Consider the following 25,874-nt stretch of genomic DNA (forward strand, 5'->3'; position numbering starts at 1 on the left):
ATAAAAATGTCAGCCGTCGAGATGTTGGAAAAAAAAATCAATCTGAAGGGTGTCGGGCACGCGCACCGTCAAGGCGCTGGTGGTGGCGATTCGTCAGCAGTCCACAGGATGGCGCTGCACGCTAACGCCGCTTCTCAGCTTCACCACCTTCGACATCACGTCTGGCCCTTAACCATCTCTACCGCTACACATTTATTAAAGGCAAAGCCCTCACTGACTCTCCCACTTTCCATATAGGTGGGAAGCTGAAGTTTCGCGTGCTCATTCCTTGCAGGGTACTTACAAAAGTTAGGTAGGTTTCATGTCCTATTGTAATACCCAAGGGGGGGAAACGGGTGTGTACCCCCTAAACTGTATATACAGACAGGAGAAACCCCTCCTCACTATTTCTGCGACTTCCAATATACGTAGGAAGCCTAATGCTCATCCTTTACACTGTACTTACAAACGGTACGTATGTTTCATTTCGCCCCGTGCCCTGTAACGAACTTTCTTTTTGGCAGTTCTCGCCGTATGCCGTAAGGAACTTTCGGAACTGACCTCTCCTTATGGCGGTTCCGTTCCTTATTTCCGTTAATAGAGGATTTATTTCATGGCTGCCCCCCCCCCCCTTCCTTTCTCCGCACGGCTGCAGATCCGCGCACCTACCACATGGTTGGCTCCCTGCCTAAAAATGTGCATTTATTTCTCATACACATTTAAAATCATAAATTAAACTCTTTACAATCATCAGATTCACTCTCAATACTAAAATAAGCCGACGACAATGACATGGACACTCATGTTACGTTATTTTTAAATGTTTCCTTTTCTTTTTCACAACTCCTTTAACACACTACGTCTCCGCTGCGAAGCGCGGGTATTTTGCTAGTATATGTATATATGTACTGTATATACTGTATCTATATATCTCAAAACTGTCCCATCGGATAGAAATGCGCACATCCCTCCATTCACCTCCCCGATGTACCTTCACTTCTGAAGTCCCACTCCGACTGCTGGCGCTTCTTCTTCCCCGCTGCACAAATCGTGACCAGCAGCAGCAGTAAAGCGAGAGTCCGCATCTTCGTCTTCTTCTTTCCTGGAAATAAAGACAGAGGAGTCATCAGGGTAGATAGACAGATAGAGAGAGAGAGAAAGAGAAAGAGAAAGAGTGAAAGGTTAAGATGGGCAGCGGAATTTAAAAGCCATTATAAAGGAGACCAATACAGTATTTGAACTGCACTGTATAACAAATCAAAGATCGTGAAAGACACCATAAGAGAGAGATCTATGGCTATAAAAGACAGCTGTGACGAGCGCTATATAATAATCGATAGACAGACAGAAAGTGAAAGGCATTTTATCAGGTGGGTAGATACATTTAAAAGGTGTTATAACGGAGACCCATATGTTTGAAAGGCACTATATAACAGATCAAATATAGTGGGAAAACACTTTATAAGGTGGATCTATAAGAAATATTAAAGATAATATGTATGGCAGACTTGAATGGCACTATATAAATAGATAAATAGGCACTTATAGGTATAAACCAGATAGATGGCTGTGAAAGGTGCTATATAATGATAGACAGGGAGAAAGTGAAAGGTGCTATATAATGATAGACAGGGAGAAAGTGAAAGGTGCTATATAAGATGAGCAGATACACTTAAAAGGTGTTCTGAAGAAGATGTGTGTATTTGAACGGCAATACATAACAGAGAGTGAAAGACATTCTATAAAATAGATCTATATATACTATATGTAATAGAATTGATAACACTGTATAATAGATAGTCATCAGCACTATATAAAATATAGATAAAATAGATTTATAGTTTTGAAAAGTAAACAGATATATAGTGTCTTTCACATCTACCTAATCTAATAGATGTGTAGGATGGGTAGATACATTTAAAAAGTGATATAATGAAGAGCTATATATTTGAACAGCACTCTACAACAAACCAAAGACAGTGAAATACACTATGTAACATAAATCTACTGATATAAAAGATACTATATATGATATATGAACTTTAATGACACTTAGATAGGTAGATAGCCATAGGCACTATATAAAATAGATTTCTAGTTGTGAAAAACACAATATAATTAAAGATAAAGATAGTGAAAGACATAATATAAGATGGATCTACATATTACAGGTACTATTTATGATAGAGGGCGGCACAGAGGCGCAGTGGGTAGCGCTGCTGCCACGCAGTTGGGAGACCTGGGGACCTGGGTTCGCTTCCCAGGTCCTCCCTGCGTGGAGTTTGCATGTTCTCCCCGTGTCTGCGTGGGTTTCCTCCCACAGTCCAAAGACATGCTGGTTAGGTGCATTGGCGATTCTAAATTGGCCCGTGTGTGTGCTTGGTGTGTTTGTGTGTGTCCTGCGGTGGGTTGGCACCCTGTCCAGGTTTGGTTCCTGCCTTGTGCCCTGTGATGGCTGGGATTGGCTCCAGCAGACCCCCATGACCCTGTGTTCGGATTCAGCGGGTTGGAAAATGGATGGATGGATGGATTTATGATAGACTTGAATGGCACTGTAATAATAGATAAATAGCTACAGTCTCTCTATAAAACAGATGTATGGTGGTGAGAAGCACTGTGCAATGATAAAGAGAAAATGAAAGGTGCTATATAAGATGAGCAGATACATTTAAAAGGCGTTATAAAGTGAATGTATATAGTTTAAAGGAAACACATAACACACTAAAGAAAATGAGACACTATAGAAAAATGGATATTAAATATACTATGGGTAATAGAATTGAATGACGCTGTATAATGAATATGTAGAAAGCCACTTGAATGAAATAGATTTATAGTTTTGAAAGTCAGATACAAAGATAGTTACACAGATAGACAGATGATAGATAGATAATTTAGTGTAGTTGGCAGGATTACATAGATAGACAGTACAGTATTATAGTGGAGACCTATGTATTTAAAAGGCACTCTATACGAGACTTAAGCTACTGAAATACACTATGTAAGAAAACTCTATAAATATAAAAGATACAATATATAAGAAAATGGCACTATATAAAATAGATTTACAGCTTAGAAGAGTATTATAGATAGACTATACTGTAAAGTAATAAGATAAACTTAAAAGGTGTTATAAAGAAGATGTATATATATATATATTTGTAAGACACTCCATAACAGATTAAAGATAGTGAAGACACTTACGCAACACACATAAATACAGAAGATGCTACCATATATTATATTATATTCGTTGTATTCGTAGTCTGAGTCCGACCTGAATTGTGTGGGTGGTCAGCCACCAGGTAAGGCTTGTGGTCGGTGTGCCCTCTTGAGTTGTGAGAAGCAGATTATTGGATGTTTTATAGTTTACTGGGGTGCAGTTGAGTTTGTACGCCTGATGAGCCCAAATGAGGGCGAAACACGTGTCGCGTTCTCTTTGCATTATTTGACAGTAAACTAATTATATAAAGAGATAGAGAGATGTGATGTGGCACTACAGTACATACTAGACAGGTCGCTGGCCGTAGCCGCCATATAAAGTAGATGTATCGCTCTGACAGACAGACAGACAGAGATGCTCCACTATCTATCTATCTATCTATCTATCTCTCTCTCCCTCCTCCGTCTCTCCTCAGTTTCGCTCCCTACGTCCTCCTCTCGCTGTGCCTAACTGGCTGCGGTCTGCACAGGGCCAGGCCCCCTCATCGGTGCTCCCAAAAGCAGGCACACAAAGCCCCAGAAGCAGACCCGTGTGGCGGTCCACAGTCCGTGATCAGCAGAGCAGATGCCGAGCTCTTCTCCGGCGGACCCCCCTGTTGCTGTCTCTTAGAAGCGGCCAGATAAGACCCGCACCGAGACAGAGAGGGGTATGAAAGGCACTACATGGGCAGAAAGCTAGAAATATGAAAAGGACTTCTAATAGTGAAAGGCGCTATATACAGGTAGACAGACATTTGAAAAGAGCACTACAGTCGACGGCTATGAAGGAGTGGATGCGGGAGAGCTGGGCAGTGAAAGGCTCTTCATCAGAAGTTGAGATCTCCATGGAGGTGTACGCAGAGCCCCTTCAGAGGAGGACGATGATCTAATGCCGTTTGACGTGAGGAGGCTTTGCAACGCGCTTTGATGGATTTAACGTCTGTTATCCTGCGCAGCTCACGGAATTCCAGCGCCGCGGACCCCCTAAATCATTCTCATCTGTTTGGCGGCCCCCCTTTCTTGTGTTTGCCTCGAGTGTCCTGCGCAGCTCTTTTCACCTGCCCGCCCCGGCGCTGCGGCCATTCCTAATCTCTCCTTCAAGCTCTTTACAGCATGCTGAATCAATGACTGCTTACCCAACAAAGCAATCAGCAGGTCTCCTCAGGTTCAAAACGCACACCGGTGCCCCCCCAGTCGGTGCCCTCGTGCTCCTAGGAATTCCGAGTTGGGCTCTGCATGCACAGGGGGCTCCTTTATAGCTCTCACGACCCCCACGCCTACAGAAGGGGTGTGGTCAAATACTACAGGGGGGCGGGGATGGGTGTGACTTGGTGGGCTCTCACCAAAACCGAGTCCGTCTCCGCCCTCCTCACACACACACACAGGCACTTGGCCTCAAGAATGAAACTCATGATCACAATTAGAAGGTGTGCTACACAAATGAAAGGGAAAGTCCACCCCACATGGCATCCCCCTAATCGGCTGTCCTCTGAGACTCACATGCTTCAAGCCCACCACTTGCCCACAAGTTTAGAAGAAAATGTCCAAGGAGTGAAATCACAATGGGTCCTCACAGGTGGTGCAGTGCTAGTGCTGCTGCTTTGCTGTGGAAGATTGTGGGTTTGCTTCCCGGTTCCTCCCTGTGTGGATAAGCTATATACATGTAATTATTATTAATGGGTGACATGCTGGCATAGTGCATCGCATTGGTAGCTTGTAGCTGGAGAACACTGGGCACAGCTGCCTGCCTGGTCACCATCACCATCCGTGTCCTCCTCCATGGACTGGTTTTCTAACTGACCTGGTATGACAGAATGTGGTTGGGGATTGTGCCAGCAATGAACTGGCATCACATTCAGGGTCTTCTGCCTGTGAACCTTTCTTGGTACGGTGGACAGAATCTGAACTTTGAAACTCAGAAAAATGATCTTTCATAACTTGAAGATGGCAAGTCCTGTGTTGGGGTGCGCATACAACACAAAGAGTGATGGAGAGAAGGACAGAGAGAGAGAGACGGACAACAAGGAGGATTTGAATCGTGAAGGAAAGATAAAATGGATTGGAGAAGACTTACCCTGCTGGTCTACAAAAGAATTCAAGTTCCATATCCACTTGGGCCTCTCAAGACCATTTCCTGGAGTTGCCCCAGCGCCACTCACTCTTGTGTTGTCTTTGTCCTGTTGGAAGGTGAACATTCAGCCCAGTCTGAGGTCCAGTGTGGTCCACAGCAGATTATCATTAAATGTACCTCAGTACTTTCCTTCAATTGCGACTCTCAGTATCTGCCACTGAAAATCAACCCCACACAGTATGAAGCTGCTGCCACCATCGCCGGACTCCCTCTAGACAAAAAGCTAATCTTGGATGCATTGGACTTTACATACCTTTCAGCAAACTCCAAGTGGGCTTCCGTGCGTCTTTTACTGAGAGGTTTCTGTTTGGCCGCTCTACCTTAAAGCCCAGATCTGTGGAGCGTTGCAGTGGTGGTTGTCCTGCTTAGAGGTTTCTGCCATCTCCACAGAGCTTATCTGGAGCTCACCCTGAGTGACCATCGGCTTTTTGGTCACCTCACTCACCACGGCCCTTCTCCCTATGATTGCTCAGGTTGGCCAGCTCTAGGAAGGCTTGATGTTGTTCCAACCTGCTTCCATTTAAGAATTCCTCTACGGCGGCCACTGGGTCCCTTCAGTGCTGCTCGAATGTTGTTGTAGCCTTCCGGAGATCTGTGACTCGGCCCAGTGACGCCGTGTCTGTGCTCTGCAGGCATCTACTCCAACCTCACAGCTCGGTGTACGCTCAACGGTGGGGCCTTCTGCAGACAGGAGTGGGAATCTCCGAATCCACAGGTGGACTCCAAACAAGGTGTGAGAACATCTCAGTCACGGTCAACAGAATGGGGTGAGCCACAGCCAGATTTGAAATATCACAGCACAGGCTCCAAACATGCATCTCAATGGGATCGTTCAGGTTTTTTAAATTTTTTTTTAATAAATTAGCAAACATATCTAAAAAATGTAAAGCTAAAAGTGTTGCTTAATGTGGGGAAAATGAATTTAAATGATTTTAGCATAAAGCTACAACATAACAAAACCGTGACGGGCTCGAAATACTTTGTATACTAGACAGATACAAAGCGCACTATAGAATATAGACAGACAGATATGAAGGCACGATTGGGATTGGCTCCAGCAGACCCCCGTGACCCTGTGTTCGGATTCAGCGGGTTGGAAAATGGATGGATGGATGGATAGATATGAGAGGCACTATATGACAGATTGAGCATTATAAGCTAAGTCCCTATATAACAGATAGATATGAAAGGCACTATATGATACAGATATTAATTTTAGTGTAGTAGGCAGGACAGACTTTAATTTTAGCATAGTAGGCAGATTAAGATAGATTTTAATTTAGCGTAGTAGGCAGGATAAGATAGATAGATAAAGCACTGTATGATAGATTGAGCATTATAAGTTTGATAGATTTGAAAGGCCCTATATAACTGATAGACAGACAGACGGATAGGGAATCATACAAGAGAGAGATAATTAGATATGACAGGGCGAGACACATAAAGATAGATAACAAGGAATATGATGAGATCGAGAGAGAGCCGTGTGACATGATGCATACACACACACACACTTGGAAGACGTGAAAAGCAATATATGATAGATTGAACATTGTGAGATAGATGTGAAAGGCCCCATATAACAGATAGGTAGATATGAGAGGCAATATATGACAGATTGAGCATTATAAGCTAAGTCCCTATATAACAGAAAGATATGAAAGGCACTATATGATAGATATTAATTTTAGCATAGTAGGCAGGATAAGATAAACAGACTAAATTTAGCATAGTAGGCAGGATAAGATAGATTTTAATTTTAGCGGAGTAGGTAGGATATTTTAATTTTAGCGTAGTAGGCAGGATAAGATAGATAGATAAGGCATTGTATGATAGATTGAGCCTTGTAAGTTTGACAGATTTGAAAGGTCCTATATAACTGATAGACAGACAGACGGATAGGGAATCATACAAGAGAGAGATAATTAGAGATGACAGAGCGAGACACATAAAGATAGATAACAAGGTATATGAGATCGAGAGAGAGCCATGTGACATGGTGCATACACACACACACACACTTGGAAGACAGCTTAAGGGTCTGGTGATGGTAGTTACCTTCCGAACCAGGAGTTTGCGAATGTCTTCTCTTCCTCCTCCTGCAGAACAGAAGGCTGACAGCCAGTCCACCTCTGATGTCACTTCCGCTGTCTGCCCTCCTGGACCCACCTCTTCCCGCCTGGAAGCCACAGACCAGCAGTTCAGCCATCTTGGGAGTTAGTCCTGTTCTGAACTCCAGTCTGAAGACTACTCCACGTTTATTGAGTATTTTCTTTGTTTATTTTTGCTTCTAATTATATGAGGTCACCACAAGGTTGTCGTGTTTCGATTTACAACACACACACGACTACAGAACATTTATTTAAAAGAATTCCTCACCAGTATTGAGGGGGAATAACCTCATTCTTTGGAGGGCAGGACAGCACAGACGAGAAGACCAAACAAAGGGTGTGGGTGACAGACGGGATGAACAGAGACGCACAACAAGGCATATTTAGACTCTTAAATGTTCCAGACAGATGGAGGGCCAAGATGATCAAGCAACCGAGTTCTCAAGATGGAAAAGGAGCGTGACGAATGGGTTAAGCATGAGACAGAGATCATCTGAAATGGGCAGAAGATCCCAGGAGGAGGGACAGTGTCACAGATGATGGCCAAACAGAGGCTCTTGGATGGGAAAATGATTTCCCGTGTCGAAGTCCAGCACACGTTAACACAAAGGGTGCCAAGCTAATTTTGAAGGAGCCGACTTGGCAGATCAGAGCTTAACCCCGAGCCAAGCAGTGCAGAACAGGCAAACCTTTTGACGGTTCCAGCTCAAAACTCCTGGGCACATCTGCAGGCCACTAGGAAGGAGGCAGCCGAGGACAAGATGGGGCGTCGGGACAATCAAAGCTGGCAAACTGTACCGTGCTGCCCTCCCTTTCTCAATCTGCCCCCACATTCAAAGAGTTGCAGGCGCCACACCACAATAATTGAACTCCCTGGTGAGCGTCTGACTCGGCCAGTCAGGAGCCAGGGGTGGGCTAATGGGACATCCCCCCATGAACATACTCTGGCACTTAAGGAACCCGCAGGGGATGAAGAGCTGCCTCAGAGTAGCGCTGGTGAAGCCGCCAGTAGCGTTCAGCGCTGAGAATGTGTTTGGGGTTTTGGCCAGAAGGGAGCTTTTTATCGTCGTAAAAATGTGTTTGAATGATTTCATATTATGAGTCACTTTTATGAACTCGGCTGCGGTCAGGCTGCAGTGATTACAAGTGACAAAGACCCCAGAAGGCTGCATTTCCCAGCGTTTCCACAATCACAGGGTGTCATTATCACCCCGGTGTCCAATTGCTTTCATTTTTCCGCAGCCCCTTCTTCACCACTGAGAGTTCCCTTAACCATCACCTTCTGATCACACAGAGCAAACGGTCAAGGGTGTCAAATGACGGAAAGACCCAAAGGAATTTAATGGACGTGCAGATTGGATTCGGGCATCCATTGGGTGTTAAGAGGCTAAGTTGGACCCCCGAGCCTGACAGAGGGACACCACCAGTGGGGTCAACTCGGCTTAAGGGAATCTCAAAAGCCAGAAGGTTTGCCAACACTAAGAATCTGATCTGGAGGACGACGGGTGTTTTAAGGATGGAAGAAACAGCAGGGCTTCAGTCAGGCCCACTGGTGACCAGCAGCCACAGCACCACGGGATGGTGGTAGATTGTGATCCGGGACAACTGGGGGTCTCACCATTTATGTCCGCCATTTGCACACGGGCGTGTTATTTGCAGCATATGTGTAGTCTGTGCAGGCAGTCCTTCTGACGAATCAGGCCATCCGTCGAGATGTCAAAATGTCAAGGACAGATCCACATGCAGATCAAGTAGGAGGAGAAGGGATTTGGCCTAAAACTCAAGCACCACAGCATAAAGATAAGACGATAAGCCGGTGGGCAGCATGGGGGCACAGTGGTTAGTGCATCACAGCATTCTGGGCTTGAATCCTGTGTGTAGGTAACAGTTCAATGTGGCGCACTGGCCTGCGTACATTAATAAAGTATCTATCTATCTATCTATCTACCTGCCTTGGCATTAGCCCCGAATGTTTCAAGGGCTTGGAATTCTGTGTAAAAGCAGCTAATCCCGAGTGAATGGATTCTGATCAAATAAGGGGTGTTGAGCTCGAATAACACTGACAGACAGCAGTCTGCGGTCACCTTGTAGATAAAAACACACCATACTGTAAAACAATTGTGAATTTTTCTCTGCGTTTTGCCAGTCTATGGTAACTCAACAATATTTATGAGTGGGGCGGAGCTTTCAACGAAAACACGATGACATTTAAACACGAAGCTGTAAAGCCAGTTTTAGAACAAACAGAAACAGGATCATTATTTGCATCAAGCGACGGGGATCACCATGGCTTGTTTTTTCCCCCCCCCCAAGGGCTTCATGAAATGACAAGGAGGCTTTTCTTACACTTTGAACTCGTATCCATCACCTACTAATGAAATCCACCTTCATAAAACGTAAAGTCTCTATGTGTCCGTCTAGTTGCTATGTCTCTGTAATTCTGACGGATGGCTCATCGCGATCATTTTTAGCAATAAAATGCATTGGGTTTGTCAATCCAAAAGATTAATAATGAAATGCACTGTATCCACTATTTCAACACACGGCGCATCATAAACATTAACACTGCTTTTACAAATCTCATACCAATGGCATATAACAGAGACACATGCATTGCATGGTGCGCTGCAAATGTTAATGCTGAGATCTAAGTGGATTACCTAGATTTCAATACATCTTAAATGGGTAGCACAGCTAATACAGTACTCATTTAGTCATAAACATTTTATTTCTAGTTACAGTTGCAGGGCCCCAAGGTTTTGTGAGCTGCCTGCTTATATGTGAGAAGGCCCTTTGGTCTCCGTTTTTAAATCACGCTGTCGACTCGCCACTTTAGCCCAGCATACCCAGATTAGATCTGCTGTGCATATTACATATATTTGTTACACTCATCTGCATAATAACTTAGGCAATACAATAATTAAGTACGATTACTAACCTACCTCTATAATGTTTCTCTTCTTGGCGCTGCCGCTCTACTTCCAAGCTGTTCTCCTGCCCACGGAAAAGACACCTGAGACACTTGGGAGCCTTAGAATCAACAAATGTAAAGATTCTGTCATCAGACTGGACAGCTTAGCACAGACTCGACTGAAGAACGACCAGCAGGGGGCAGACGGCCAGCTAGTCAAGTTCTCCAGGACTGGGACTGTGTGTTCTAACTGACCAGCTTCACTTTCACCAGGGATGCTGCCGAGTTTTTGTTTCCTTTCCCTCCACTGTCAACTGGACACAATTCAACTGTTAATTAGCGTGCGGATATTGATGGGCTTCATCTAATGTTAATAAGCTTCACATTACTTTGTTTTCCTGTCTGTTTACATGAATCTGTCTTTATGTGTGATTACTGTATATACTCGTGGACTTGATTTTATCGTATAATTTCTGGTATTTTATATAATGTCGGTCGTATAAGTTGAATGCAGAAAACTCACGCTATTGGTCCAAGAGATGATGTGCTATCACCCACGTGACAGAGTAACCGCGGAGCACACGCCTTTTTTTTTTGTATGTTGGTGTGACAATGAGCTCTGTCAGTGCGTACGCCTAACCTCTCTCTGCGTGTGTCTCTCTATTGTGCCTACGTGACCACACAGTGATACCCAAACTATTCCAAAGCGACGTGTGCATTGTTTTGTGTTTTTTGTATCTCACACACCTTTATTGTAAGAGCATCCCTTATCTACTGAAGCTGGTTTTAAACTAAACGTCGTTGAAGTGGCGAAAGAAATTAGTAACTGCGCTGCTGCAACAAAATTCGATACGTCTGAGAAACTGATGAGAGATTGGAGGAGGCAAGAAGATGTAAAAAAAATTAAATTAAGTGTTGCATTTTTGAACGGCCGTACAAGTCGGGGTCTGATTTTATGATCGGTTTTTCGGGTTATACGTGAGTATATATGGTATTAATTTTTACAAGTGTAAATGCATTTACCAGTGCACTTGTTAAAGGACTATATGCATTTATTCAATTTATTTTTCTTCATATCACTGTTACAGTGCTCACTTTCATTTTTTGTTATACATCACTTCCCTATGTTTACAATCTTCAGCGGCACAAATCTGTGAAAAAGGGGTACAACTCTTCAAGAAGGTTCCTCATTTTCATTAAATTTCTATGAGTAGGCTGGTGAAGCTCCTACTTTGACTAGGATTGGTTTATTACACTTACACAATATTATCCATGATGTTTCTGAGTTTACTTTGGTTTATTGCCTGGAGGCTGGTAGTTTAAACGTTAACTTGTAAATCTGCATTAATGTAGCTGTCCATACCTTTACGCGAAGTTAAGCCTTTTGAGTATAAAATAATAATAATTCTTTACATTTATATAGTGCTTTTCATAATCAGTTGGGAGCCACTTCAACCACAACTAATGTGTAGCATCCACCTGAATGATGTGACGGCAGCCATTTTGTGCCAGTATGCTCACCACACATTGGCTGTTAGGTGAAGTGGGTGAGAGATAGTTAGCCAGTTAGACACAGGGGATAATTAGGGGGCCAGAATGACCAGACTGTGGTGGGCGATAAAGCCAGGACATCGGGATACAGCATACACTTTATGGAGGATGTCCAGGGCTCTTTAATGACCACAGGGAGTCAGGACCTCGGTTTCTGACCAGACCATGGTGGGCAATTTAGCCAGGACATCAGGATACACCCTACACTTTATGGAGGATGCCCAGGGCTCTTTAATGACCACAGGGAGTTAGGACCTCGTGATACACCCTACACTTTATGGAAGATGTCCAGGGCTCTTTAATGACCACAGGGAGTTAGGACCTTGGTTTCTGACCAGACCATGGTGGGCAATTTAGCCAGGACATCAGGATACACCCTACACTTTATGGAGGATGCCCAGGGCTCTTTAATGACCACAGGGAGTTAGGACCTCGTGATACACCCTACACTTTATGGAGGATGTCCAGGGCTCTTTAATGACCACAGGGAGTTAGGACCTCGGTTTCTGACCAGACCATGGTGGGCAATTTAGCCAGGACATCAGGATACACCCTACACTTTATGGAGGATGCCCAGGTTTCTTTAATGACCACAGGGAGTTAGGACCTCGGTTTTTGACCAGACCATGGTGGGCAATTTAGCCAGGACATTGGGATACACCCTACACTTTATGGAGGATGCCCAGGGTTCTTTAATGACCACAGGGAGTTAGGACCTCGGTTTTTGACCAGACCATGGTGGGCAATTTAGCCAGGACATTGGGATACACCCTACACTTTATGGAGGATGCCCAGGGTTCTTTAATGACCACAGAGAGTTAGGACCTCGGTTTTACACTCATTCGAGGATGGCCCAATTTTACAGCACAGTGAACCCCTTCACTGCACTGGGGCATTGGGATCCACATTCAGACCACAGGGTAAGTAAGCGCCCCCTGCTGGCCTCACCAACACCTCTTCCAGCAGCAACCAAAGCTTTTTACTAAATGGTCTTCCAACTAATTACTGGCCAGGCTCGAAAATACTTAGCTTCAGGTGGATGACCCTCTTCTGAAGTGCATGTGGTGTGGCTGCTGGCTAAATACAAGGAACTGGATTGAATATCCACTGACAGGTACAAGAACGTGGGCTATACACTTCAAAATTGCAAGACAGAACCAGCACACCCATAAAAACCATAGTTCCTTAGATTTTATTAGGTATTTCTTGACAGTGCTGTAATCAAAAAAAAAAAAAATTCAAACTAAACAACCAATCCTGGAAGCCAGAGTGGGGGGGTGGGAGTGTGGGGGGGGGGGGGTATGCCAGCAGAGAGAGAGAGAGAGAGAGAGAGAGAGAGAGAGAAAGAGAGAGAGAAATGGAGAGAAAGACAGAAGGCAGCTGGCTAGAGCGTCTGCGGATTGTCTTCAATGGCTCCCAAAGAGTGACTCTGTATTCCCAACAAAAACCCAATCGTCTAACTGTTGTGGAGGCAGAATTCAAGTATTCCTCCCTAAAGAAGCTCCGTGACAAGTTTCCTTCATCAAGTGCCAAGCCCACGGGCCGTGCCGACCATCCTGTGAGCTGGCTTTGTCCGAACTTTGAAGTCTCATAGATAAATGTGCTTAAGCAATGGAGATCTGAGTAATGAAAATCTGGAGTGGCGAGGCAGCGTATCGAGTAACGTGGGTTACTTGACAAATGATCCTGTGCTCTAAACCCTACACGTACAGAACCGAACAACTGTCTGGGTGTCCTGTGTAGATGCAATATGACTGATGTGCTCAAGTTTTTAAGCAAGGGACTGCTGCAAACTGAAACAAGGCAGCATTACGTTTCCTTATTTTGTTTTCTGTGACATTTCATTAAATGCAAAAATAGCCCTTTTGCTGCAGCCATAGCAAAAAGGCCTCTAAATTATGAAACATTTGACAGGAGGGGAGCAACTGCAGAGGACACTGGACATTGCAGTATGTGTCCATTTGAATGAACAGAAAGCCCAACTGATGATCACTAAAACAAACACATTAGCACTCTTAACACTGTCACATTCCTCAAGGTGTAATCCTAAAAAAGATTAAAACCTCATAAACAACGGCATTGTATGCAGAGGTCACAAGTGTGGAGCACAGCCACCCGAGACGAGGGTTCAGTTGAGCTCTACTACTCTCCAACAAAGAGTCACAAAAACACAGAACACTAGGCTTCAAAGCTAAGTTATCATTATTTTTCCACTCAAAGTAACTCCCAAATCCTGATGCGTTTACAGTGATAGGCAAAAAAAAAAATTATATATAGCAAGGGAGTAATCGGGACTGATTATGCTTCAACAGTCAAACCTGCATCAGTTATTCAAAGATTTGAATTTCGGGAAATGGAAAATGAAACCAGCAAAAAAAAAAAAAAAAAAAAGAACAACTGGTTAGCAGATGGTGTGCAAAGGAAAAAAGAAAAGGCCTCTGCAGCCCCTCTGAATCAATCTGTTTCCACTCCAGCTCACCTGTCTGACCTAAGCAAACAGGAAAACGTACATCTTTTTTCAACTCCCAATATACAGAACTATGAAAGAATGAAATACGTTTAAAAATGCTTTGATTTCTTTTAAATAATGGCGTCATTCCTTGAAGTGTATCTACACAATTCAAAAGGTGTCTGCGACACATCGTAATGGTGTCCTGCTTTGCTAAAACCCTCAACATGCCACCTCCTCCCCGCTTTGCAAAATGAGCTCCGACAGAAGCAGAAGTGCTACACTAAAAACACCAAATTCAAAAAGTCTGCCAAGCAATTTCCAGTCTGCAGAGCGTCTTCTTTTTCGAGGTTGTTTATATATTTGACATATATATTTATATATATGTGCACTCATACACACTTACATGTGCATTATATGTGTACATATACGTGTGCAAGAGAGAGATATACTGTAAATATATATAAAATAGATTTCATTTTCTAAATTCAGTTTGCAAAGCATGCCAGAGAAGACCCTCCGGCAATTACAAAAAGTTAATAGCTGCTGGACATCGGTTGCATTAATTTACTTGTATTCCAAGACAGCCTGCGGGGAGGAGGGCGGTGGTATTATGACGATGCAGAGCACGGAGTCGCTTATTAGCTCGATCCCAGCCCACAGTACGATTACACTGCAGCCGATACTCCTGCCGATTTTTTTTTTTTTTTTTCTCTCTCCAGAAGGAGACAGCAAAGGGGTCAGATTGGTGCGAGGCCAATTGAGGAACTTAGCTGCGGGGCAGACTGCACATCTCGCATTGCTCTATGCCAGGCTGGTTCATGAATGTGCAGTGGCGGCAAGACCACATTGAGGAGGAGGAGGCAGGAGGTATCGTTGTCCCGCCAATGGCACCGTAGTCGTGTAAGCTGGACGGCGGTACGCTGACAGTACCTGCAACAACAAAAAAAGAAAAAGTTAAAAGAAATATTGCAATCTGCCAGGCTGCAGGAAAGTTTTTACCCCCAAGCTGTCAAGACTCCTTAACACCAGGCTGCCCCCTGGGATCTTCCACACGGCCTCAACCACCTTTAAAAAACAGAACTTTTATACATGCGAGCCACTGTCCTGCAAAGACGAGGGTGTGGGTAGAGAAGAACTGAAAATCTCATTCTGACCTTTAAGGATTTTGACACTCTTGTTATCCTTCTGCTGTGAAACATTCTGACCTGTCATTGTTTACACGTCTTAAACAACTATTATCATACACTGATCATCTCTGTATCATCTATATCTATTATTTATTTATACTTTATGGATCCTTGGGGCCTCCATAGCCTCTTCCGTTTGAATCTGGGCTGCAGCGCAGAGTCGTCTTATTTGTGTGTCTGTGTCGTTAGTCGTTAGCTATGGGCGCATTGTTGCTTCATTACTCATTCACGTCAGTTGAGCTCTTTCATTTTTGGGCCATGACTCCTTCGTGCACGGTGGATAAGACTTCGCATGCGGTTTATGAGACGCGCGCTGTACGCGCCTGCGCAGTACATCTCATGGTCCCATCGCCGTGTCCCTGCGTCCATGCCATCCGGTTTACCATTCTCGGTTAGTAATATGGATTATATTACATATCTATTGACCTGCGGTGGGTTGGCACCCTGCCCGAGATTGGTTCCTGACTTGTGCCCTGTGTTGGCTGGGATTGGCTCCAGCAGACCCCCATGACCCTGTGTTTGGATTCAGCGGGTTGGATACTGGATGGATGGATATCTATTGACTATATTTATGTATCTAGATTGCAAATACCATACATTGCATTAATGTTCATATTGCTTACCACACGTCAATATTGCTGTTGCGTCTTTGTCTTGTCTTGTTTGTGTTTTAATTTTAAATTTAAATACTATTTTTAATTTATTATTTGCACTTCATGTTGTTACACTGTGGACCCTGAGCTTCGCAATTTCATCTACCTGTATACTTATATATGGTTGAGATGACAATAAAGTTCGCTTTGACTTTGACAATTAGTGCCACACAGAACAAGAAAGATTTATGAAAAATGTTCATCGTGTTATATGAAAAAGGCTACTACTTTCCTTGTTGAATACTGCAAAAAGCCAAATGGGGTAATTAAGGGGACAGTGTTTCCCAACCTCGGTCTGGGGGGCACACTGTGGCTGCAGGTTTTTGTTCCAACCAGCCTCCTAATCAGTGACAACACCTGATAACACGCTGATCTCATTTAATTAGCTGGAATTTTTCTTTTATTCTACATTCAGAAAAGCACAGCAGCATGATCTTTACATTTATAAGACATTTAGAAATATTTCTGCTTTTGCCATAGATTTAAATGCTTAACTCTCTTTTGTTGATTTCATTCTATTTTGCCCTTTCTCTGTGCAGTTTTTCCCCTTCGTTGTGTCTTATTAATGACAATTAAAAATGAGCAGAGCAGACACGCTGGCAAACAAAACGGAATAAGCAAAGGCTGCAACTAATTTAGCATCAGACCCACTAATTAGTAAATAAAGGATTAATTAAACAATTACAACACCTAGAAAATCAAGATGAAAATATTGTTAAAAAGACAAAAATAAATTACAGTGGAACCTCGGTTTGCGAGTAACTTGGTTTACGAGTGTTTTGCAAGATGAGCAAAAATTTGTAATAAATTTTGACTTGATAAACGAGCGAGGTCTTGCAGTACGAGTAGTTTGTCTGCTGAGCGTCATGTGATCACAACTGAGCTGATGGTTCTTCTCTCTCTCTCACTGCGGGATTGTGGGCAATCGTCTCCTGTTCTCCGTCTGAGTCAGCGTGCCTCACTCATATAGTCAACATCCGTACGAGCTTATAGTGTTTACTACAGCATTAGCATTGTGACTGTGTGCGCACGCGTGTGTGTGTGCTGTGACGTGCGAGTCCCCGTCTTGCACCCTAAAACACAAAGCTGAGTCTCAGTACTTTAGCAACACCAGCTTTATTCAGCTTGAAACGGCAACAGCGCGGTTTTTTATACACAGAAACAGCAGTCAGGCAGGGCCCTGCGCATTTGTAATGTTCCTTGTTCTTTGTATCACCCATTGACGGCAGGCGCTTATAGCATGTCCGCGATCTTTTCGGATTCGCTTTTACGGTGAACTGCTACAGCGCTGGGAGACTGCGATTGCTTCGGGAGGCTGTTCTGCGTGTCGTCCCGTTGGGTGCAATCCCACAAGAGTTTAGAAACTCACTCACACCAGCCATGATTCTTTTCAAAGGTAAAGTGCAAGTTAATTTGTTTTATGTATTTTTACTTTACATTTTGTATTAATCATTTTTATATGAATAGTTTTGGGTTGTGGAACAAATCATCTGAGTTTCCATTATTTCTTATGGGGAAATTCACTTTGATATACGAGTGCTTTGGACTACAAGCACGTTACCGGAACGAATTATGCTCGCAAACCGAGGTTCCACTGTATTCCCTTTTAACTGCTTGGTACATTTTAATATATATTTTTTTTTACCAAACTTAGTTTTCTAATTTCTATATTGTTCAACACCCTCACAGGGGGAGCAGTGGTAGTGCTGCTGCTTTGCAGTAAAGAGATTGTGGGTTCGCTTTCCGGGTCCTCCCTGTGTGGAGAGCGCTTTGACTAGTGAAAAAAGCAGTATATAAATGTAAAGAATTATTATTATTAGAGCTTGGGATATAATAACACATCACTTAATTAGTCCAGGGGTCCAATTAAAAACAGAAGCTGGTTGGAACAAAAACCTGCAGCCACAGTGGGCCCCCAGGACCGAGGGTGGGAAACACTGCATTACGTGACCTTCACTTGCATAACGATAGATATGAAAGGCACTATGAGAGAGAGAGAGAGAGAGAGAGAGAGAGAGAGAGAGAGAGAGAGAGAGAGAGAGAGAGAGAGAGAGAGAGAGAGAGAGAGAGAGAGAGAGAGAGAGAGAGAGAGAGAGAGAGATAGAGATAGAGATAGAGATAGAGATAGATAGATAGAGATAGAGATAGATAGATAGATAGATAGATAGATTTTCCTTTTAGTGTTCGGATTCAGCGGGTTGGAAAATGGATGGATGGATGTAGTAGGCAGGACAAGATAGATAGATAGATAGATAGATAGATATTAATTTTAGTGTAGTAGGCAGGATTAGAGAGAGAGAGAGAGAGATAGACAGATAGATAGATGGATGTGAAAGGCACTATATAATAGATAGATAGATAGATAGATTTTAATGTTAGCATAGTAGGCAGGATAAGATAGATAGACAGATAGACTTTATTAATCCCCAAGGGGAATTTCACATACTCCAGCAGCAGCATACTGATATTAACAATATTAAATTAAAGAGTGATAAAAATGCAGTGCAGGCTACAAAGTGCAAGGTAGAGAGTGTGAGGCAGGTATAACAGACAATAACTTTGTATAATGTTAATGTTCACCCCCTCTGAGTGGAATTGAAGAGTCGCATAGTGTGGGTTAGGAACGATCTCCTCAGTCTGTCAGTGGAGCAGGACAATGACTGCAGTCTGTCGCTGAAGCTGCTCCTCTGTCTGGAGATGATCCTGTTCAGTGGATGCAGTGGATTCTCCATGATTGACAGGAGTCTGCTCAGCGCCCGTTACTGTGCCACGGATGTCAAACTGTCCAGCTTCGTACCTACAATAGAGCCCGTCTTCCTCACCAGTTTGTCCAGGCGTGAGGCGTCCCTCTTCTTTATGCTGTATGCTCCAGTGAAGCCAGTTGTGCAATGCGACATGCCCATTAACTCACTCCAACTAGTCAATGACTCTATGACGAAATCAAGCAGGTCTGCTTTTGCCTTTAGTTAAAGGGACATGCTCTGAGTGTTGGAGAGCTGGCAGCCAATGAACGCTTGTCCATAAATACAGTGCATAGAATACAAGAAATAAGACACGTGGGTGTTTTGCACCTCACAAACAGAGAAGAGGCTTGTCTCTCTGATGTTTTATCTTTTTATGCATTATGACAGAATGGGAAAAAGAAAAAGAGGGCTAAGATTGCGGCAAAACTTGTCGTACCTGTTAACCCTTCATACAGCACTGCTGGCTCTGTCAGGCGGCATGCTACTGGCTACAACAAAAGGGGGCGAGCACTGCTGTGCTGGAAGGTAGGCACTCGGTGGCTAATTGTGGCATGTCCAGTGATTTTCACTTGTGTAAACTGACATGGTCTGGCAACGAGACAAGCATCCGCAGTGAGCAAGTCTAACATACCCACTGACTAGGAGTCACATAATGTGATTGTGGCTCAAAGTACACTACCAAGCTTTACTTCAGGTGACTTCAGCTGGGCGTAGTGAATGAAAGCATAAAAGCTAACATTCCAAAGTTACCACTAACCCAACTAACCCAAACCAGCTGCAAGGATCACACCTCTGCTGAGCCAACTTTAAAGTTTCCTACTTTGATATCAAAACTGATATCCAACTACTGTTTTACCCAAATACGCATTCCAACATTTAAAGATACTTGCTGCATACCGAGAATTAACCTGTCAGATAGCTACCTGAACGGTGAACTATTATGAGGTTCTCATTTAGTATTGTGGTTCCTCTTCAGTGGAGCTCTTTCTCGAGGAGGCTTCAAAATGTACAATGTTAAAATTCTGCCCATCATTTCTTAAATGGTGTGTTATATCAGCCATAAATGTTTATGATGTGTTTTCTGAGTGACCCTTTTCACATGTTTTCTTGAAACCAAATTTTTATAAAACATATTTAATTGAATCATAACAGAACACAATGAAAAGAGCTAGGAAACGACATCGGGGATAACCAAACCCAGCTCATGATCAAGTGAACTGCAGTAAGCCATCTCTGAAATGTAAAACTAGATGAGTTGTTGATCTGCAATGCAGAAAGATCCAGGAGGAGTAAGTTACAGAATGATGGCTTCCATTGGGACAAAGTGACAGAATTGGGTGATTTCTAACAAAGGCCACCAATAAGGTTGTTCAATAGGTGCTGGAATGATTACCTTGTGCTGCAGTGCAGAGAAGGACAGAGTGGAGAAATCCACTCATGAAGGAGAACCTGAACAGAAACCATTGAAGAAAGAGATCTGACCACCAAAGCACCAAAGAGAAGTCACTGAGGGGACACTGCCAGAATATGTGCGAGAAAGTGCCAGGAGCATTTAACACTAGAATTACCAGAGTCTACGAAAAAACTCGTAGATCCAACCCACCTTAAAACTGTACTCACTTCTCTTTTGTCTTCTAAATGTGCCGATTAACACGAGCAGCAAGCAGCCGGCTATTCCATCCCCCACCGCCGCAGAATGTTCACTAAGTTTTCCCAGCTCATGCCTTGTTTGATTATCTGGGAGTGACTGAAGTGCTGGAGTTTTAGAGTGGAAATAATAGATCGCTATTTGGAACACACGCATTTCATGTGTGTTCCGTTTCTACAGTAATCTGTGTAAACACATTTTTAAAACAAACATTTTTCGTATTTTAGTAGTAAATGACAAAATGTAGGCATAAACTATATAATATATGAAGCCTGAAGTCCAAAGATCAAGTAAACACGTTCACAAAAGATTCAAGGAATAGATAACAGCTTCAGTGGCATAGTGGTAAGATTTGCTGACTTGTAATCAAGAGTCCCCGGTTCGATCCCCACTCACTCCTATATTTGCTGTTTTCAGTAGTGAGCTGCTCATTTTGTTAAAATTATACATTACACACATACATTTGGTTTGCGTCTGTAACACATGGTGTGCATTTATAGGACTTGTAAAAGTTACCTTTTTTTAACTTCTATTCTCTCTAAATCACGATCACGATACATACTACAGCACCCCCACCCTGGGATCTGACGCTGTTATTTTTCATTTGAAACGGTAGAACTGGAGAAGTGAGTGGTGTTTTGAGACAATGGAACTGGACATTCTCTCATCTGGAGGGATTAAAGCTGACACACAAACACTGGTGAGTCTGCCTTCTTCGTATCTCACCGTCACTTGACTTTTTTTTTTATTCAGTTTTATTGAGTGTTCCTGCTCATGCTGAATTAGTGTGCACCTTATGGTGTATGATGTCAAAAAAACACTGACGTAGGTATATATGATATTTGGAATTATTCGTTTTATGACCTGTATAGTACATTTCAGAAAACTTTGTGGCACGAATGCAACATTATTCATATTATTCATATTCATTCGCATAACATCTTGCGGTTTGTAATCAGTGACTGCGTGTTTTTTTCCCCCAATCTTGCCAGTCCCCACATGTTGCTGTATGCTGTTTCTTTTGTACTCCAGGACATGCAGAGGATAGAATAGTACAGAGCAGTAAGTTCAGTGCTATATGCAATCATCAGATTCAAATGTTAACTGTTCACACACACGCAAGGATCGTCCTTCCTACATTTACAACGTGTGTACCTGTTACAATGTACAAGCTTCTCTCTATGCTGTTGTTTTTATTACACACCTGAAAGAATGACAATATATGTGAAAACATCATCGCACTAATGCAATATTATTTGAAAACGAACAGCGTCAGATCGGGTGTGGATTAATGCTGGCGCTATTACTGAAAGAAAAAAAAGATCAACATGTGCGTTGATCCTACAGCACTAAATAAGCTCATGCGCTCTAACATCCACCCCCCGATCTGACTCTAAGTAACAGCGCAAATACAGACGCAAACCAAGTGTGATGAAGAGTCCCCGGTTCGATCCCCACTCACTCCTATATTTGCTGTTTTCAGTAGTAAGCTGCTCTTTTTGTTAATACTATGTAGTACACACATACACTTGGTTGGCGTCTGTACTTGCGCTGGTACTTACAGTCAGATCGGGGAGGAATGTTAAGAGCGCGTGAGCTTATTCAGTGCAGCAGGATCAACGCAGATGTTGATCTTTCTTCTTTCTTTCAGTACATGCGCCTTCTCTATTTATATATCTAGTGACTTTTCTGCCTGTCTGTCTCTCTATTACGCAGTGCTGTCTGTCTGTCTGTCTGTGTGTGTGTTATGGATCTTAAAAATAACAGTTATAAGGACACTTGTTCATGTTAATTGCAGTCTCTATTGTTAAAAAATATTTTAAAAGGAGCATCCCACATGAAAATATAACGATCTCATTAACTGACATTACATACCAATTTATAAATTTTATGTCCATTTGAGGTTAAAAAGAAAAAAGAAGAAGAAAAAAAAAAAAAAAAGAACACTTTCTCCTCAACGGGGAATCAAACTCTGGTCTTCTGATGGACAGTAAGCCTGCTGCGCTCTGAGACAGCAAATCTTACCGCTACGCCACGGAAGCTGTTGTATTGTTCTTGAACCTTTTGTGAAAGTGTTTATTTAATGTTTGGACTTCATGCTGCTTCACACATTCTATAGTTTATGCCTACATTTTGTAACATTTATTACTAAAATATGAAAAAGTTTGTTATAACAATGTGTTTACACAGATTACTGTAGAAACGGTACACACATGAAATGCGTGTGTTCCAAATAACGATCTATTATTTCCACTCTAAAACTCCACTTCACTTCCAGATAATCAATCAAGGCATGAGCTGGGAGATGCTCGTGCACGTTAAAAGTCGGTGGGGGGATGGAATTGCCGGCTGCTTGCAGCTTGTTTTTATCGGCACATTTAGAGGACAAAGGACGCTGGCGGAGGGGTGCGAATGGTTTTAAGGTGGGCCGGATCTACAAGTTTTTTCGTAGACTCTGGTAATTCTAGTGTTTAGGAACAGAGATGACAAGGTGGGTATGGAGCCAAGGACATTGTGTCTACTTTATTAATGTTGGGTTTGCTGCTCCACACTTTCTACCTCAGATGAAAGGTTTTATAACGTGAGTATTGCCGTATGTACAGGATGCAGTAAAACTTACTTGAATGTGCTAATCAACATGTCGCTATTGTTAAGTGCAATGACTAGGGAGTATTACTACCTTACTGCAACATTCAGTGGCTCCAATGTTGGGTTCTATTCTTAGGCCAGGTTTATACTTCACACGACGCGACGCATGCTCCAACGTACGCTCCTGCTATGCAAGCGTTGTACTGTTTATACTTGCGTATGTACTTTACGTAAAACTGGAGGAATCCAGCAGGTGGCAGTGAGAGATACTAGCACGGTGATCACAGGTTCGGCTTCGCTGTGTTGTGAATTGCCTGGAAAACCAATTAAATTCCAATGACACCTTACAGCAATATCTCTGAAAAGGATGTTTAATGATTAAATCCATCAATCCAGGGATGTGCCCATTCCAGCAGGCATTGGGCACGAGGCAGAAACAATCCCTAGATGGGGCATCAGCTCATCGCAAGGTTAATACAAACACTCACAAACACACTGGTGTCATTTTAGTGTCACCACATCCGCATATCTTTGGAAGGAAACCGGAGCACAGTGTGGAAACCCAGCAGGAAAACATGCAAACTCCAGGCAGAGAATACCAGCGAGGTGACTCCCCGCGAGACAGCAGTGCTACCGCTCCGTCACTGTGTCACCCCCATGTGTGCAATTATTAACAGTATTCATTATTTAAACGAAATTAACGTAATTAACATAATACTTTAATGTATTTCATCATGAAAGTGATATCAAATATAAATCTAAGGATTCTAAATGTGCAGAGAGTTGGAATGTCATATATTTAATGTGTATGGTGATCTTTTGCTGTTTGCTGCTGCTGTCAGGTCAGGAGGAAGCCTCAGAAAAAAAAGATGGCACAATAGATGGTATTTGAGACTTTTAAAATGTATCGTGTCATTACGATCGGGAATATGAATCGCTAGAATATAAAAGCACCACGAATGCATTTATATGTCAGCATTTTGCTTGACCACATCGAACCATTCATGAAACATCGAAGCGCGCACATCGATCCTGTAGGATCCGCATTGCGGCTTTCTGTCACATGTAGATAGTAACCAGAGACTCGGACGTCACATTCCAACTTTTATCACACTGCGACTACGCCCCCCCCCCCGGCCACTGACTTTTTGCTGGTACTGCAACTTGCGCCCGCGTTGCGTTAATTTCTGCGGACCTGCTCAGACGATGCGTCAAATGAACGCTGGGAACATGTGGCAGCCATGATGTGTGTGTGTACGTGTTCTGAATGTAAAGTATAATGAGCCCTTATTCTTCCAATTTACCACATATTAAAACGACATTAGTTTTTCACTAGGAAATTGTTTTTGAGTTTTTTTTGCAAAGCACACAGATTTAAAACATGCCACAGAAAGACTACCATTTCTAGTTACACAAACCATATATACAGGGGGTCCTCGGGTTACAGCGTCTCGACATATGATGTTTCGAGTTTACAACTCTCACTCCCATAAAAACGTAAAAAAATTGAGACGTGAGTGTTTCGGCTTACGCCGTTAGCGTCATACTTACAGACTACTTTGGTTGTGCGCAGCAGAAGAATACGCAGTAACGCGGCGTATGAGTGAGGGAGTTGACAAACTAGTTTGGTTGCGTATGGAGGAGGTTTTCCGTTTGTGTTGCTTCGTTTGTCGACTTTTTAGCCCTTATAATGGCTCCTAAACGAAAGTCTGAGTCTTCAGATTCTAGTGCTTTGAAGAAGAGGAAAGCCATCACGATGGAAGTGAAATTAGACATTGTAAAGAGATCAGAAGGAATAAAGGTATGGAATGTTTTTTCTGTTACTACAGTACAGTGTACAGTACAGTATATTTAGGTCCTTTTTCTGTGGCTTAGTTGTGTTATGTTCTAGATTATGATTTTGCAAATGTGTTAGGATAGGTAAGTGACTTAAGCCAGGGTGTGTTTCGACTTACACCAAAATTTGGGTTACGTCACTGTTGTAAGAACGGACCTGTGTCATAACCCGAGGACCCCCTGTATATAGTACATAGAACCTTTGAAATTTTAAAACTTATTTAACCAAAACCTTTTTAATGTTAACTTCTGAAAAATAACAGAGGAAGGGAAATTTAATATTTTGGAACATGCTAGAATTGATCATATTTATCTGTACTGAAGCTGTAGAACACAGAATTGATAAAAAAAAAAAACAGTAATGTCCAAGTGTCTGTGAATATATGAGAAAGCACTGCCCAATTTAGGTAAAACATAACCAATTTTAAAGATTAAGATATCAACATAAAAAACCCACACTGATAATACACTCAAGCTAAGCCACATGGCATGTTAGGTCCTTGGAATGTTCTTACCACATAGCTGCTCAATTGTTGCCCACTGCTCTGACTTTGTCCACGTCTGGGCAAGCTCCTCATTTGATGTCTTCACAGCGTCCAATAATAGGCCAATGCTGTCCTGTAAGGCAGTGGGAAAGATGCACATATTTGATTTGATTCAGAAATCAAATATGTACATGCAAACAAACTTCTGGTCTGAATTTTCAGCACATATGCATAACATAAAACACATGTGAGGTGATTCTCCTGCAGTGTTGCGATAACATTTTAGTTTATTTCTTCTTCTATTTGAATTCTTCTTCTGCTTTCCCAGACTGCATGCTCATGATGTGAATCATGTTTGTTCTGGTAAAGCTATTGTGAATTAAAACTATTTGAGCA

General features: G+C 42.7%; 1 protein-coding gene and 1 long non-coding RNA gene across 2 annotated transcripts in view; one reads left to right on the forward strand and one right to left on the reverse strand.

Moving 5' to 3' along the window:
* The first annotated feature begins 12,349 nt into the window (after positions 1–12,349).
* Positions 12,350–13,366, forward strand: LOC127525880 (uncharacterized). Its single transcript, XR_007933466.1, has 3 exons — positions 12,350–12,461; positions 12,571–13,161; positions 13,218–13,366. It is a non-coding gene; the product is annotated as an uncharacterized LOC127525880 (long non-coding RNA).
* A 1,659-nt stretch (positions 13,367–15,025) lies between these two features.
* nploc4 (NPL4 homolog, ubiquitin recognition factor) overlaps positions 15,026–25,874 on the reverse strand; it is a 68,516-nt gene continuing 57,667 nt past the window's right edge. The window contains exons 16-17 of the mRNA XM_028818326.2: positions 25,509–25,611; positions 15,026–15,266 (exon numbers count right to left, since the gene is read on the reverse strand). Of these exons, the coding sequence (XP_028674159.1) occupies positions 15,103–15,266; positions 25,509–25,611 (267 nt within the window). The 3' untranslated portion in view covers positions 15,026–15,102. The remainder of the gene's footprint in view (positions 15,267–25,508; positions 25,612–25,874) is intronic.

This window comes from Erpetoichthys calabaricus, chromosome 14 (genome assembly GCF_900747795.2).
Source record: "Erpetoichthys calabaricus chromosome 14, fErpCal1.3, whole genome shotgun sequence".
In the NCBI taxonomy this organism is placed as follows: Eukaryota; Metazoa; Chordata; class Cladistia; order Polypteriformes; family Polypteridae; genus Erpetoichthys; species Erpetoichthys calabaricus.